The following is a 15,508-nucleotide window of genomic DNA, read 5'->3' on the forward strand; positions in this document are numbered from 1 at the left end:
GAACACACGTCTGAGGAGCCCACGCCCGGCCTAGTGCCCTCTTGCTGAGCTCTGGACCCTTGGAGTGCACCTCTACCACCCTCACCTCCTGGTCCCGTCAGAGTGCACACACCACCGGAAAATCCACCCGGCCAGAGTGCACACCCAAAGAGTGCTAGCCACAGAGACTCAGATCCGCAGTACAATCTTTCCCAAATTCCAAGTTTGCAAGTGACAGCACTGACTACATAGGGCTGCCCAGCCAGTGATTGTATGGGCCATCCAACCCCTCAGTGGCAGAAAACCAGCTGAATACCACCAAAGTCCCACAGACCTGCAAAAACAATAGCGCCTGCAATCTTCAACAGTGCTTGTGATCCCTTAAGCGCCTGCAATACCTTCAGTGTCTGCAAAACACCCCTCTCACACACTGAAGGCCTGCTTCTTCATTCTCCAACACCCTGTCCCTTACGACATCCCCACAAGCACACGCTCACACACACACTACTCCGCATTTGCCCTTCTGCACCTGCGAACTTTCCTTCTACAGGTATAGCAGAATCACAAACACACACACTGAAACCACTAGACCTCAACCATTTTCCTGAAGAATTCTCCAGAGAAAGACCAGTCTGATCTGCAGAATCCAGGAACAGACAGTGAATACTACGGATAACCAAATGGCCAGGGGTCGGCGAAAGAACACAAAGATAAATAAAATAAAGATAAATCAAGATATCACGGCTTCACTGGCAACCCCCAATATTATTGGACACTCCAACTCATCAGAAACACAAGAAAATGATTTTAAAGCTATGATTATCCAGTTATTTGAGGCACATAAAGAGGAAACCAACAAAACTCTCAGAGAAATAGTCATACAGATTGAAACAGTTAAAGAGGAAACAAATAAATCTCTAAAAGATTTACCCTCCCAAATGTAAACAAAGAAAAAACGAAGTGAACGTAGCTCTTAAAGAAACACAGGCAAATATAGCCAAACAAATGGAGGCAGAAGTAGTGGCACTAAGATAGGAAGCAAACAAAAAAATAGAAACCATCTTGGAGACACAGGAATCCACATTCAAACAGATGAAGGAACTGTTGCAAGACATGAAAACAGAATTAGAATCAATAAAGAAAACACAAACCAAGAAAATCCTGGAACTGAAGAACTTAGAGAAAAGAGAAGGAGCCACTAAGATAAGCATCACTAATATAATACAAGAGATGGAAGAGAGAATCTCCGGTCCTCAAGATACACTTGCAGAAATTGATACTTCTCTCAACGCAAAAGTAAAATCGGAAAAATCCCAAACACAAAACATCCAAGAAATCATGGACGCCATGAAAAGGCAAAATCTAAGAATAATAGGAGTTGACGAAGAAGAGAATTCCAGGCTCCAAGGTCCAGAAAATATTTTCAAGAAAATCATAGAAGAAAATTTCCCCAACCTAAAGAAAGAGATGTCCACAAACATACAAGAGACTTACAGAACACCAAATAGACTACACGAGAAAAGAAACTCCTCATGCCACATCATAGTCAAAACACTTAATCTACAGAACAAAGAAAAGATACTAAAAGCATCAAGGGAAAAAGGCCAAGTAACATATAAAGGTAGACCTATCAGAATCACACCGGACTTCTCATCTGAAACTATGAAAGCCAGAAGGGCCTGGGGAGATATCATGCAGGCTCTTAGGGACCACAGATGCCAACCAAGACTACTATACTCAGCAAAGCTTTCAAGCAACACAGATGGTAAAAACAAAATATTCCACGACAAAACTAAATTTAAGCAATATTTGAACAGCAAACGAGCCCTACAGAAGATACTAGAAGGAAAATTCCAATCCAATGAAAACAAATACACCCAAGAAAACATAGGTTAAAGATAATTTCCAACAAATATCAAAAGAAAACAAGCAATGAATCACAGTAACATCGCCAACTCCACAATAATAGGAAATAACATTCAATGGTCATTATTATCTATCAACATCAATCGACTCAACTCTCCAATAAAAAGACACAGACTAACAGAATGGGTGCGGAAACAGGATCCAACAATCTGCTGCATCCAAGAAACACACCTACGCAACAAAGATAAACACTACCTCAGAGTAAAAGGATGGAAAACAGTTTTTCAAGCAAATGGACCCAAAAAACAAGCAAGAGTGGCTATCCTAATATCTAATAAAATAGATTTTCAACCAAAACTAATCAAAAAAGACATGGAGGGGCACTACATTCTCATCAAAGGAAAAATCCACCAAGAAGACATCACAATTCTGAACATCTATGCCCCAAATACAAGAGCACCTACATTTGTAAATGAAACAATATTAAAACTTAAATCACACATTGATCCTAATACTTTAATAGTGAGAGACATCAACACCCCACTCTCACCAAGGGACAGATCAACTAGATGGAAACCAAAAAGGGAAATAAAAGCACTTACAGAGTCCCTAAATCAAATGGATCTAATAGACATCTACAGATCTTTTCACCCAAACTCAAAAGAGTATACCTTCTTTTCAGCAATACACCGAACCTTCTCCAAAATAGACCATATAGTTGGTCATAAAGCAAGCTTCAACAAATATAAAAAGATAGAAATAATCCCTTGTATTCTGTCGGATCACCATGGACTAAAGCTGGACATCAACAACAATGGAAATAAAAAAAGCCGACAAGCACATGGAAACTGAAAAACCTGCTACTCGATGACAGCTAAGGAAGAAATAAAGAAAGAAATTAAAGACTTCCTAGAATTCAATGAAAATGAAGGCACAACATACCCAAATTTATGGGACACATTGAAAGTGCTCAGAGGAAAATTTATAGCACTAAGTGCCTTAAAGAAGAAATTTGTAACATCACATACAAGTAACTTAATGGCCCAACTGAAAACCCTAGAAAAAAAAAAAAAAGAAGCAGATACACACAAGAGTAGCAGACAGCTGGAAATAATCAAACTCAGGGCTGAAATCAATCAATTAGAAACAAATAAAACTATTCAAAGAATCAATGAAACAAAAAGCTGGGGTTTTTTTTTTTGAGAAAATCAACCAAGATAAACATACCCTTAGCCAAACTAACTAAAAAGCAGAGAGAATCTATCCAAATCAGCAAAATAAGAAAGGAAAATGAGGACATAACTACAGACACTGAGGAAATCCAATCATTAGGTCATACTACAAAAGCCTGTATGCTACAAAATTTGAAAATCTAAATGAAATGGACAATTTTCTTGATAGATTCCATCTAGAAAGACTGAATAGCCCTATATCCCCCAAGGAAATTGAAGCAGTCATTAACAGTCTCCCCTCCAAAAAAAGCCCTGGGCCGGATGGTTTCAGCGCAGAATTCTACCAGACCTTCAAAGAAGTGCTAACACCAATTCTCCTCAAACTATTCCACAAAATAGAAACGGAAGGAACATTACCAAACTCATTTTATGAAGCGACAGTCACCTTGATACCTAAACCACACAAAGACCCAACAAAAAAAGAGGGCTTAAGACCTATCTCTCTTATGAACATTGATGCAAAAAATACTCAATAAAATGCTTACAACCTGAATCCAAGAACACATCAAAGGTATCATCCACCATGACCAAGTAGGTTTCATTCCAGGCATGCAAGGGTGCTTCAACATACGGAAATCCATCAGTGTAATCCACCACATAAACAAACTGAAGGAGAAAAATCACATGATCATCTCCTTAGATGCCGAAAAAGCATTTGACAAAGTCCAACACCCATTCATGTTTAAAGTCGTGGAGAGATCAGGGATACAAGGCACATACCTAAATATAGTAAAGGCAATATACAGCAAGCCTAAAGCCAACATCAAACTCAATGGAGAGAAACTTAAATCAATCCCACTGAAATCAGGGACAAGACAAGGCTGCCCACTCTCTCCATATCTCTTCAACATAGTACTTGAAGTCCTAGCCAGAGCAATAAGACAACTAAAGGAAATCAAGGGGAGAGAAATCAGAAAGGAGGAGGTCAAAGTGTCACTATTTGCAGATGATATGATAGTATACATGAGTGACCACAAAATTTCAACCAGAGAACTCCTTCAGCTGATAAACACCTTCAGCAAAGTGGCAGGATACAAAATCAACTCAAAAAAATCAGAAGCCCTCCTGTATACCAAAGACAAAAGGGCCGAGAAAGAAATTAGGGAAACAACACCCTTCACAATAGCCACTAATATCATAAAGTACCTTGGAGTGACACTAACCAAGCAAGTGAAAGACCTGTTTGAGAAAAACTTCAAGTCTCTGAAGAAAGAAATTGAAGAAGACCTCAGAAGATGGAAAGATCTCCCGTGCTCAGGGATTGGTAGGAATAACATTGTGAAAATGGCCATCCTGCCAAAAGCAATCTACAGATTCAATGCAATTCCCATCAAAATACCAACTCAATTCTTTACAGACCTTGAAAAAAAGATTCTCAGCTTCATATTGAGAAACAAAAAACCCAGAATCTCCAAAACAATCCTACACAACAACAGATCATCTGGAGGTATCTCAATCCCCGATCTCAAGCTGTACTACAGAGCAATAGTAATAAAAACTACATGGTATTGGCATAGAAACAGAAAGGAGGATCAATGGAACTGCATAGAAGACCCAGAAATAAACCCACACACCTATGAATACTCGATTTTTGACAAAGAACCGAAACCATTCAATGGAAAAAAGACAGCATCTTCAACCAATGGTTCTGGTCTAACTGGATGTCTACATGCAGAAAAATGAAAATAGATCCATATTTATCATCCTGCACAAAACTAAAGTCAAAGTGGATCAAAGACCTCAACATAAAACCAGATACTCTAAATCTGTTAGAAGAAAAAGTGGGGAACAGCCTAGAACTCATTGGCACGGGAGACAACTTCCTGAACAGAACAACAACAGCACAGGCTCTAAGAGCAACAATCAATAAATGGGACCTCATGAAACTGAAAAGCTTCTGTAAAGCAAAGGACACCGTCATCAAAACAAAACGACTGCTTACTGATTGGGAAAGAATCTTCACTAACCCTTTATCTGACAGAGGACTAATATCCAGTATATACAAAGAACTAAAGAAGCTGAAAAGTAGCAAACCAAGTAATCCACTTAAAAAATGTGGAACAGAGCTAAACAGAGAATTCTCAATAGAGGAATATCGAATGGCAGAGAAGCACTTAATGAAATGCTCAACCTCATTAGCCATTAGGGAAATGCAAATCAAAACGACCCTCAGATTTCACACATCAGAATGGCCAAGATGAAAAACTCAAGTGACTACACATGCTGGAGAGGTTGTGGAGAACGGGAAACTCTCCTCCATTGCTGGTGAGAATGTAAACTGGTACAACCACTTTGGAAGTCAATCTGGCACTTTCTCAGACACTTAGGAATAGCGCTTCCTCAAGACCCAGGTATAACACTGCTAGGTATATACCCAAAATTTGCTGAAGTACACAAGGACATTTGTTCAACCATGTTTGTAGCAGCTTTATTTGTAATAGCCAGAACCTGGAAACAACCCAGATGTCCATCAACGGAGGAATGTATACAGAAAATGTGGTATTTCTACATAATGGAATACTACTCAGCAATCAAAAAAGAAGAAATTAAAATATTTGCTGGCAAATGGTCGGATCTAAAAAAGATCTTTCTGAGTGAAGTATCCCAGAACGAGAAAGACAAACATTGTATATACTGGCTTATATAGACCTACAAGATATGATAAACATAATGAAATCTATACACCTTAAGAAGTTAATCCAGAAAGCAGACACGGGGTAAGATGATCAATCCTCATTTAGAAAGACAAATGGGATGTGCATTGAGCGTATGACAGGAGTCTACTGCAGAAGGCATCTGAAAGACTCTACCTAGCAGTGTTTCAAAGCAGATACTAAGACTCATAACCAAACCTTCAGCAGAGTACAGGGAATCATAGAAAACAAGGGGAGTTAGTATGATGTGGAAAGACTAGGAGCTCCACAAGGACCAAACTTATCTGGGCACAGGGTCTTTTCTGAGACTGACACTCAACCAAAGACTAAGAATGGATATAACCTAGAACCTCTGCTCAGATGTGACCCATGGTAGCTCAATAACCAATTGGTTTTCCATAGTAAAGGGAACAAGGACTATTTCTAACAAGAACTCAATGGCAGGCTCTTTGGCCTCCCCAACCTCCAAGGGAGAAGCAGTACTATTAGGCCACAGAGGAGGACATTGTAGCCATTCCTGAAGATACCTGATAAAACAGGGTCAGTTGAAAGGGGAGGAGGTCCTCCCCTATCAGTGGACTTGGAAAGGGGCAGGGAGGAGATGAGGGAGGGAGGGTGGAATTGGGGAGGAATGAAGGAACAGGATACAGCGTTAACAAAATGTAACTAATAAGAAAAATAAAATTAAGGAAAAAAATTAAAAAAAAAACTATTCTAAAACAATAAGAAAGAATGGAGACAACAAAGGCAGGCCTTGGTGGTACACATCTGCAATCATATCACTTTGGAGAAAGAGGCAAGATAAACTGAAAAAGTTTGGGACCAGCTTGGTATACATAGGGAGTTCCTGGCTAGCCAGGGCTACATTGAAACACTTTATCTCAAGAAGGAAGGGATCTGGAGTAAGGGCATAGACACTAATTTGAAAAGAAGTGCTGGCTGGAAGCAGAAGGATTCCATGGTCACTTTAGGCAACACAGACTTTGTCTAAAAATAAAGATTAAAGATGTTAAATTAAGCCTTGTGGGGTAGCACAACATCTGTAATCTCAGCACTTGTGAGATGGAGGCAAGTGGATCTCTGAGTTTAAGGCCAGCCTATTCTACAGAGCAAGTTCCAGGACAGCCAAGTTATACAGAGAAACACTGTCTCAAAAAACAACAACAAAAAAGTGAAGTTAGAGCTATGATGATGGATCAGTGGCAGAGCACTTGCCTTGTACACACAAGTAACAGGGTTTCATCCTCAGTTATGTGAAGGAGGAGGTGACAGATACATAAAAGGCTTTTTAGTAATTGTCCTATTTGGACATTTGAGTTCAGCTTCTCTTCCCATCACAGAACATGCATAACAAGCTAACTCCCTTTTAAAAATAATTTTTTCTTAAAAAAAAAGATTTATTGATCTTTATGTTATGTGTGTTGGTGTTTTGCCTGCATGTATGTCTGTGAAGGTGTCAGAAACGCTGGAATAGGAATTACAGAGAGTTGTGAGCTGCCATGTGGTGTTGGGAATTGAATCCCAGTCCTCTGGAAGAGTAGACAGTGCTCTCTCTTAATTACTACACCATTGCTCCAGCCTTAGAAGTTAACTTTTAAGATCTAATTGCACAAAACAGGTTGTAAGAATGTAAGCGTCATGTCCTGGTTTAATAATATAAGTGAAAGAGCATTCTTAAAATTTGTCTCTATACTTCTGAAATTCTCAAATTTGTCTCACCTCAAATTTTTCCCCTGTTTTCAATGTGCATGCCAAAATTCATCACTGTCAATTAGGAACAAGGCTAGCAACTTTCTAAACATTGTTTTAAAAAATTGAATGTACTCTGGCTTCAAGAGGGACACACATGTGGAGGTCAAAGAACAATTGTGAGGAGTTGGTTCTCTCCTTCCAGCTTACTCACACTCAAGGGGATCAAATTCAGGTCAACAAGCTTGCTGAACAAGTGTTTTAACCACTGGGACCTATCTCAGGCTCATAACACTTCCTCTAAATCCCTTTAGAACCTCTCTTCAGGTGGAACAACTGAACAAAAGAATTAGTAAAGAGAATATATCATATGTCAAAGGCTTTTAGTGCTGCTGACTCCTAGATACTGTCTTTCCCCTTCCTGGGGGAGATCACCTATAGGTGAGGTTGATAACTTACAGAAGTTCAGACTGGTATAAGCTAGCCTGTGCCATACCCAAAAAGCTACAGAAAGGTGCTTTTTGTAAGTAGTCCACTTAGAGAAAGGGGCTTTTTTGTTGTTGGTTTGTTAGATCCAACTGCCTCTGCCTCCCTAGTGCTGGGACTGGAGGCATGTGACACCAAGCCCAGCAAAACAGGAACTTTTTGTAATGGACGTTGTCGTTGATTATCACAGTCATATTATCACATTACCATTCTCAAAATCTCAACTTTCTTTGGCTTTATAAACATACTTTTATTTAGGAGAATACTGTGTAATCAGCTTTACAAAATCAAGCTTCCTCTAATATTTGGGGAGAAGGGTTGGATTTTCAAGACACCCTGGCCATCCTGGAATTCACAATGTAAGCCAGGTTGGCCTTGAACTCAGAGATCTGCCTGCTTCTGCATTCCAATAGCTGAGATTACAGGCATGTTGGATTATGCCTGGCTGCTTTTTCCGTTTTTAAAGATGTGTCCTCAAGCATTGAAATTTTATGCTATATCAGTAATTTTATAAGGAGCTTTTAAGATAGATGAATATATGTGTTTAAGCAGAATGGATTTTACAATACACAGGTTATTTTGATGCTACCCCTTCCCTTTTTATAGTACTATCTGCTGGGGGCTGGAGAGATGGCTCTGTGGTTAAGAACATTTGCTTTTTTTTTTTTTCCAGAGGACTCAAGTTCCATTTCTAGCACCAACATTAGGTGGATCACAACCACGCATAATTCCAGCTATAAATGAGGTCTGATACCTTTTTCTGGACTCTGTAGGTGCCTGTGTTCACATGTTCACAGACACACACATAGATATAACTGAAAATTAAAATCAATCTTTAAAATGGCATCTAAGAACACACATACAAACACACAGTCACCCAAAAGACAAAGTAAGTATCTTCTGGGGCTGGATGATGGCTCAGTGGTTAAGAGCACTGGCTGCTTTTCCAGAGGATCCGGATTCAAGTCCCTGAATTTACATGGTGGCTCCCAACCATCCATAACCTCAGTTCTAGGGATATCATGCTTTTTTTTTTAACCTCTGCAGGCACCAAGCATGCATATAATTCACATACACACATGCAGATAAAATACATTCATACATAAAAAATTTAAAAACCTAATAAAAATCAGCAACTGACACTTGGAATCCTAGCATATGGGAGGTTGATACAGGAGGCTTCCTGTGAGTTCAAGGCAAGTATGGAAAACAGAGAGAGCTCTAGGAGTGCATGAGCTGTATATGAGCCCCTGTCTCAAAAACAAAAACAAAAATAAAAACAAAACAAAAATCCTTGGGCATGGTAGCTCACAATTGTAATCCCTGCACTCAGGAGATTAAGGAAAGAGGATTTCAAGGGAAGCCTGGTTTACAAAGTGAGACCCTGGCTCACAAACGAAACCAAACCAAAGCAAAACAAAAGCAAAGTGAAGAAAGAAAAAAAAAAAGATTATTGGCTCAGTGAAAACTGTAAACTCCACTACTTTTTTTTTTTTTTGTTTAAAGGACAGGTGTGTATTTCCTCATACCAGGCATACCACATGTTACTGCAAAACCAAGACATGTTACAGCTTCAGAAGAAGATAGGAAAAGCTGTTTTTCTTGTTGTGTGTGCATCTGCTTCAGGTCTCATAGTCTTCTACAAATTAAGTTGCTTCAATGATCATGATTCAAGGTGAATGATAAATTAAAATTTATATAGGTATGGAAAAGTGGAATAACTCAATAAAAAAGGTCTATGTGGTAAAATAGCCTACCTCTTTCATTGGTCTAGGAAACTGCTTGGGAATGATTAAAACTTTTTTTTTCTTAAAAAAAAAAGAAGAGAATTGAAAATTCATACAGCAGATTGGTTCGATATATGAAAGGCAGTATTCTCTCGACCTGAGGGATGATATTGCTAGATTGGATGATAAAGCTTTGGCTTAACAGGCATCTCAGAAATCAGAGATAGCACAAGACTGAGCTAGTCTGTTCAATGAATCATTTCAAGAGTGAGTTGTGATCCTAATGAGATCACTGTTTTCCATCATTGAGAAAAGACTTACTTTATCATCTAGAGACAAATTTGTTGTGTACTCTGCTCAGAAGGCAATAGCCATTCTCATCCTATACATCCTTTTCAGTTTCTTTGGTGGCACCTGTGGCTCTTATTCCTTTCCTAAGTTTCAGCAATTTTCTCTCAAAATCTAGCAGTCACTTAAGTTCTTTTGACTCCAAAGCAGAGGCATCATATGACTTAAGAAGGAAATATTTCAATAAGAATTGCAGAAAATATTGCCTACTTCCAGGATGGGTCCTGTTTCCAATATAGCAAGTTTGAAATTTTCCTTCTGGAAATTATTGCCTAAAGTTGGAAAAGAACACTAATACTGTTAAAATAGGAGAAAATCAGAGTAGAAGGGGGCTTGGAACCTCACAGTTGCCACAGAGGCTGAGTGCAAGAAGATCAATTGAATCCTTAAGGTTCATCCAGCCTAGGTAATTTGGTGAGACATTGGCTCACAGGAATCAATCAATAAGAAAGGAAGAATTAGTTCAACCACTAACAGCTATGGAACATTTACTCTGTGCCTAGCATTTTTCTGAGTATGCTGCTAATTTTAAATGATTAATCCTGTGGGTCAATTCTATTAGTGAATGGTTAAGGACTTATTATTGCTATGTAAAAGCAAGTTTCTCTTTGTAAAAACAAGAAATTAACACAACCATCTATTTAAAAATATATTGCCTCATCAATCCGAGAAAACATTTGTGTTAATTTTTAAGTATAAAAACATAGTGTGCTAGATATATGGTTCAGTGTTAGGACATTTACCTAGCACGTGCAATGCCCCCGTGCTTAAGCCATAGAAGAAGAAAAGTCAAAACAGAAAAAATATCAACAACAGCAACAAAAAAGCCAAAAAGTAGCTTAGCATGACAGCACACGGCTTTAAATTGAGCACTCAGGAGGCAGAGGCAGGCAGATCTCTGTGAGTTAGAGGCCAGCCTGGTCTCCAGAGAGAAGCCCAGGATAGCCAAGGATACACAGAGAAACCCTATCTTGAAAAATTAAAGATAAGTCAATTAATAAAACTAGTAACTTCAGTTTGTAATACTCAAAACAAACAAATTATTAATTACCACCTGCCTTTGAAGATTATTTACAATGTTGGGAGCCTTTTCTGTCTTACATATATTCTTGAAAATTAATAGAGACTGATTTTGTTTGTATCTTAGTTTATCTTTTTAAAAAGATTTATTTATTTTACATATATTAGTGCTCTATCTATAGGTCACTTGCATGCCAGAAGAGGGCACCAGATTTCATTTTAGATGGTTATGAGCTATCATGTGGTTTCTGGGAATTAAACTCAGAACCTCTGCAAGAGCAGACAATGCTCTTAACCACTGAGCCCTCTTCTCCAGCCCTTGTGGCTTAGTTTATGCTGAATACTTCTTTAAACTATAATCCGCATTTAAAAATAAAAAAAAAAGAAACCAAACCTAGCATGTGAGAAAATGTTTCTTTCTCTTTCCTTATGCTGACAAGATTTACAGTCTCTGTTTCTTGGGTAGTTAAGCCATAGTTCAATTTTCTTTGACAACTTGCAAGGTGTTAAATAAGCAATGGTTTAATGAGCATGAACAGCTATTTCAATGTCTCCCTTTCTTCTAGCAGTCATAGCAACAACATTCTGATAGTTTATGTGGGTTACTTTACCATCACATTGATGTCTTTGGATACCAGAAGAAGGCGTTGAATTTCTTGAAACTGGAGTCACAGATGTTTGGGTGATGGGAAACAAACCTGAGACCTCTGAAAGTGCAGTCGGTGCTGCTGATTCATTTCTCCAGTCCCCAATTCGAGTGTCTTAATTAGCAGGGGACTAACTAAAAGAGGTTTCTCACCCTCTAGGCAATGCTGATCAACTCCCTTTCTTTTTCAGGACTCCATACATGCTTGTTTTAAATTGATGTAGGGCATAGTGGTCACATTTTTAATTGCAGCACTTGAGGCAGAGGCAGGCAGACCTCTGGAACTTCAAGGTTAGCTTGGCAATATAGTCAGTTGCAGGACAGCCAGGGCTACACAGAGATATACTGCCTCAAACAAAAGTGAATGTAAATCCTTCTACTTCTAAAATATTACTTTGACCTAAAATGTTCTCCTTAATGTTTTAGAAAATGTATTCTTTTTTGTTTGTTTTATTTATGCTTATGAGTTCTGTCTTCCTGTACATCTACATAACATATGCAGGCATCAAATTTCATTATAGATGGTTATGAACCAATATATGGTTACTGGGAATTGAACTTAAGACTTCTGGAACAGCAACCAGTGACATTAACCACTGACCCATCTTTCTAGCCCCCTTCTTACTGTTTTATTCTAGAAAATCCTTGCTGTTACCCAAATAATTAGGCCTCTACTTTCAAAGAACAAATGAAGACAACTTCACCTTGTCACTTAAAAAGCCACTAAAAAATGTGGGGAAAGTGTAGTGTTTAAAATATACAAAAATGGAAAGTTTTTCTGAGATCATTTTCTTTGTAGACATGTTTATAATTTTGTCCTTAACATTACCAGTTTAGACTGTAGACTCTAACAACTTCCGCTGCTTCTTTTTAGTAATTACAAAACCAATCAGCCATAAGGTATATCTAAAGCAACCATAATTCACTCCTGCTCCGACCTGTTTTAAATTCAAAGCGACACATGCAAGTTACATGAGGAGACATGCAAGTACTCAAATCACAAATCATTTGTAACTTACTATTGAACTCAGAATTCAAAGCAAAAGGCTTTGGCCATAACTGGAGACAGAAATGATGGGAGGAAATCAGTTTTTCAAAACGAAAATGGTAAGAACTATATAATTATAATAATGACCTGAGCCTGTAGTTTTCAAACAGTAAAGACCTCCCCTCCACCACCCCTGACAACTGATTATGTAATCTATTTGGTTTTAAAAAAATATTATACACACACACACACACACACACACACACACACACACATACACACACACACACACACACACACATATATATATATATATATATATTTTTTTTTTTTTTCCTGTGCATTGATGCTTTTTGCCTATACGTATGTCTGTGTGAGGGAATCGATCCTGGAGTTATAGACAGTTGTTAGCTGCATGTGGGTAGTGGGAATTAAACTTGGGTCCTCTGTAAGAGCAATCAGTACTCAACCATGAGCCATCTCTCTAGCCCTATACGGTCTATTTATTTCCTGACCATATGGTGTATTCTTTTAGTTAGTTCTAATGAGAGGGAACATATCTGAGTCTCATTCATCATAGTGAATCATGGTAACTGGTAGGAGCATATGTTATAAAGGCAGCTAGCTATCTTGGTGCCAAGATAAAATATAGAAAAGGAAGACAGGCATGCTGGGATCTTGGTGACAAATATGAAGCATTAATTACTAGTTTGTAATTGAAAACAATGTATCTTGAAAACAATGCCTAATAATATCTAGTCAGATTCATATTTAAATTAACCACAAATCCTCAAGCAGTATCTTATGCTCCTGTAATCCCAGCACTAGGGATGCTGAGGCAGGAAGAAATCACAAATTGGAGGCCAGTCTGAGCTACATAGCTACAGCTAGTCTTAAAAATCAAGTCAATGAATAAATAGTAACATCCCTAAAACCTTAGGGTAGAGCAGGTATGGTAGTACATGCCTTTCACCCTCAGTTCTGTGGATGCTGAGGCAGGATGATCATGACATTAAAGTCAGACTGTCACGATAGATAGATAGATAGATAGATAGATAGATAGATAGATAGATAGATAGATAGATAGATAAACCCTAAGCTAAACAAAAGCAAAACCCAAAACACGCATTTTTCCCCCTTTAGGCAGGTCTCGATTTGCAGCCATGGATAGCCTGGAATTTGCCATATAGACCAAGCTGGCCTTGAACTCACATAGGTCTACCTGTTTCTGCTGAGATTAAAGTTATGTACCACCATGTCAGCCTTCAGGGTGCTTTTTTTAAAAAATTATTCCTCTCCCCCTGCCAAGACAGTATCTTTGTGTAGATTTGGCTGTCCTATAACTAGTTCTGTAGACCAGGCCTTGAACTCACAAAGATCTGCCTGCCTCTGCCTCCTAGGTGCTGGGATTAAAGGACTGCACAGTGCCCTGAATTATTGGTTGTGCCCCACTTATGTGCCTGAGGAAGTCAGAAGAGGGTGCCAGATACTGAGCAACTGGAATTACAAACAATAACAAGCTGCCACGTGGGTCCTGTGACTTGAACCTAGGTCCTCTGGAAAAGCAACCAATACTCTTAATTGTTGAGCTATCTTTCTAGCCCCTTAGGGGTGTTCTTAAATGAGAAAAGAAGGGACAGCTATTTAAGAAGACATCTTTCAATAATTTGTTAACCAATCTAGACTGAAAATCTGTAAGTCAATAAAATCTGTACTGTAATTGCTGACAGCTAAAATTGTTAGATCTTGACTTAAAACAAACAAACAAAAAAACACTTGCTGTCACACATCCTGCAGGCACTGAGCTAAATGCTTACAGGGAGAAGCATTAGGAAATCAGCCACGAACCTTGAGGCATGTTTGATGATACTAGACAGGAAAACAAAATTGTAAATGCTTCTCCCAACTGACTAAAATGACATCCTTCTAGCTTTTAATTATCAAGATGATTGCCCTGGAGAAAATGGTACAGTTACATACCACTAGTACAAGGTTTAGAAGACCTCTTTTAATCAGAAAGTTGAGCTCAGGAAGCTTCTAAGACTGAGTCATATGATATCATTAAACTTGTGCAGCAAGCTCTTCTCTATGGGGGAGAGAAAGAATTCCTCAAAAATGTTATTTAACACCTTGAAAGATGCCATCATTATGCCCCAAAGGAGATTGTTTCTGCCCACCATGACTGTTGTGCTATAGCTTTGTTTCTGTCAATGTGACTTTAAAAAAAGATTTTGTTAAGATATTCTAAATGGTTTTTTTTTTAATTTAGTGGTCAGAATGACAAAAATGTTGGTAGGTAGCAGAGTATTAACATGATATATTCAACACAATGTTATTTACATTTTAAGATTCCCACTAGACAATGAAACAATGATTTCGAACAATGACAGATTTTTCACATACTTACATAAACAAATTCATTAAAGCTTATCTTGCCATCTTTATTTCTGTCTCCATCCAGCATGAGTTTTTGAATAATTTCTCTCACTTTATATCCAGGCAATGGCATATTAGCTTCCTTGAAGAGTTCATGAAGCTCATAGTCGCAAATAAATCCATTGCTGTTGAGATCTTCATGAAAAGGAAGGAAAAACCAGGCAAAGAAAAAAAAAAAAAGATAAAACGGGAAAAAGATTAGAAATAAATTTGTAAGAATATTATCGTTTCACAATCCCACCTAATTACAATCTCTATTATTATTATTATTATTATTATTATTATTATTATTATTTGGAATCTATGGATGTTTGGAAGGGAAATGTATATTTTATCTGAATGGGAAATGTTTTGTTTATATCATGTATTTTAAACAATGTGTATAAGCTTTATTTAAAAATAGCATCCTTGATTATTAGAATGTATAGTGTCTTGTT

At 38.0% G+C, this 15,508-nt stretch overlaps 1 protein-coding gene across 1 annotated transcript in view; it reads right to left on the reverse strand.

Moving 5' to 3' along the window:
* Pls3 (plastin 3) overlaps positions 1–15,206 on the reverse strand; it is a gene marked incomplete at its 5' end in the record, with an annotated part of 35,069 nt that extends 19,863 nt beyond the window's left edge. Inside the window, 1 exon segment of the mRNA XM_055616241.1 lies at positions 15,043–15,206. Within this exon segment, the coding sequence (XP_055472216.1) occupies positions 15,043–15,206 (164 nt within the window).
* Between the last annotated feature and the right edge of the window lie 302 nt (positions 15,207–15,508).

This window comes from Psammomys obesus, unplaced genomic scaffold (assembly GCF_907164565.1).
Source record: "Psammomys obesus unplaced genomic scaffold, mPsaObe1.curated_primary_1811, whole genome shotgun sequence".
NCBI classification, from domain to species: Eukaryota; Metazoa; Chordata; class Mammalia; order Rodentia; family Muridae; genus Psammomys; species Psammomys obesus.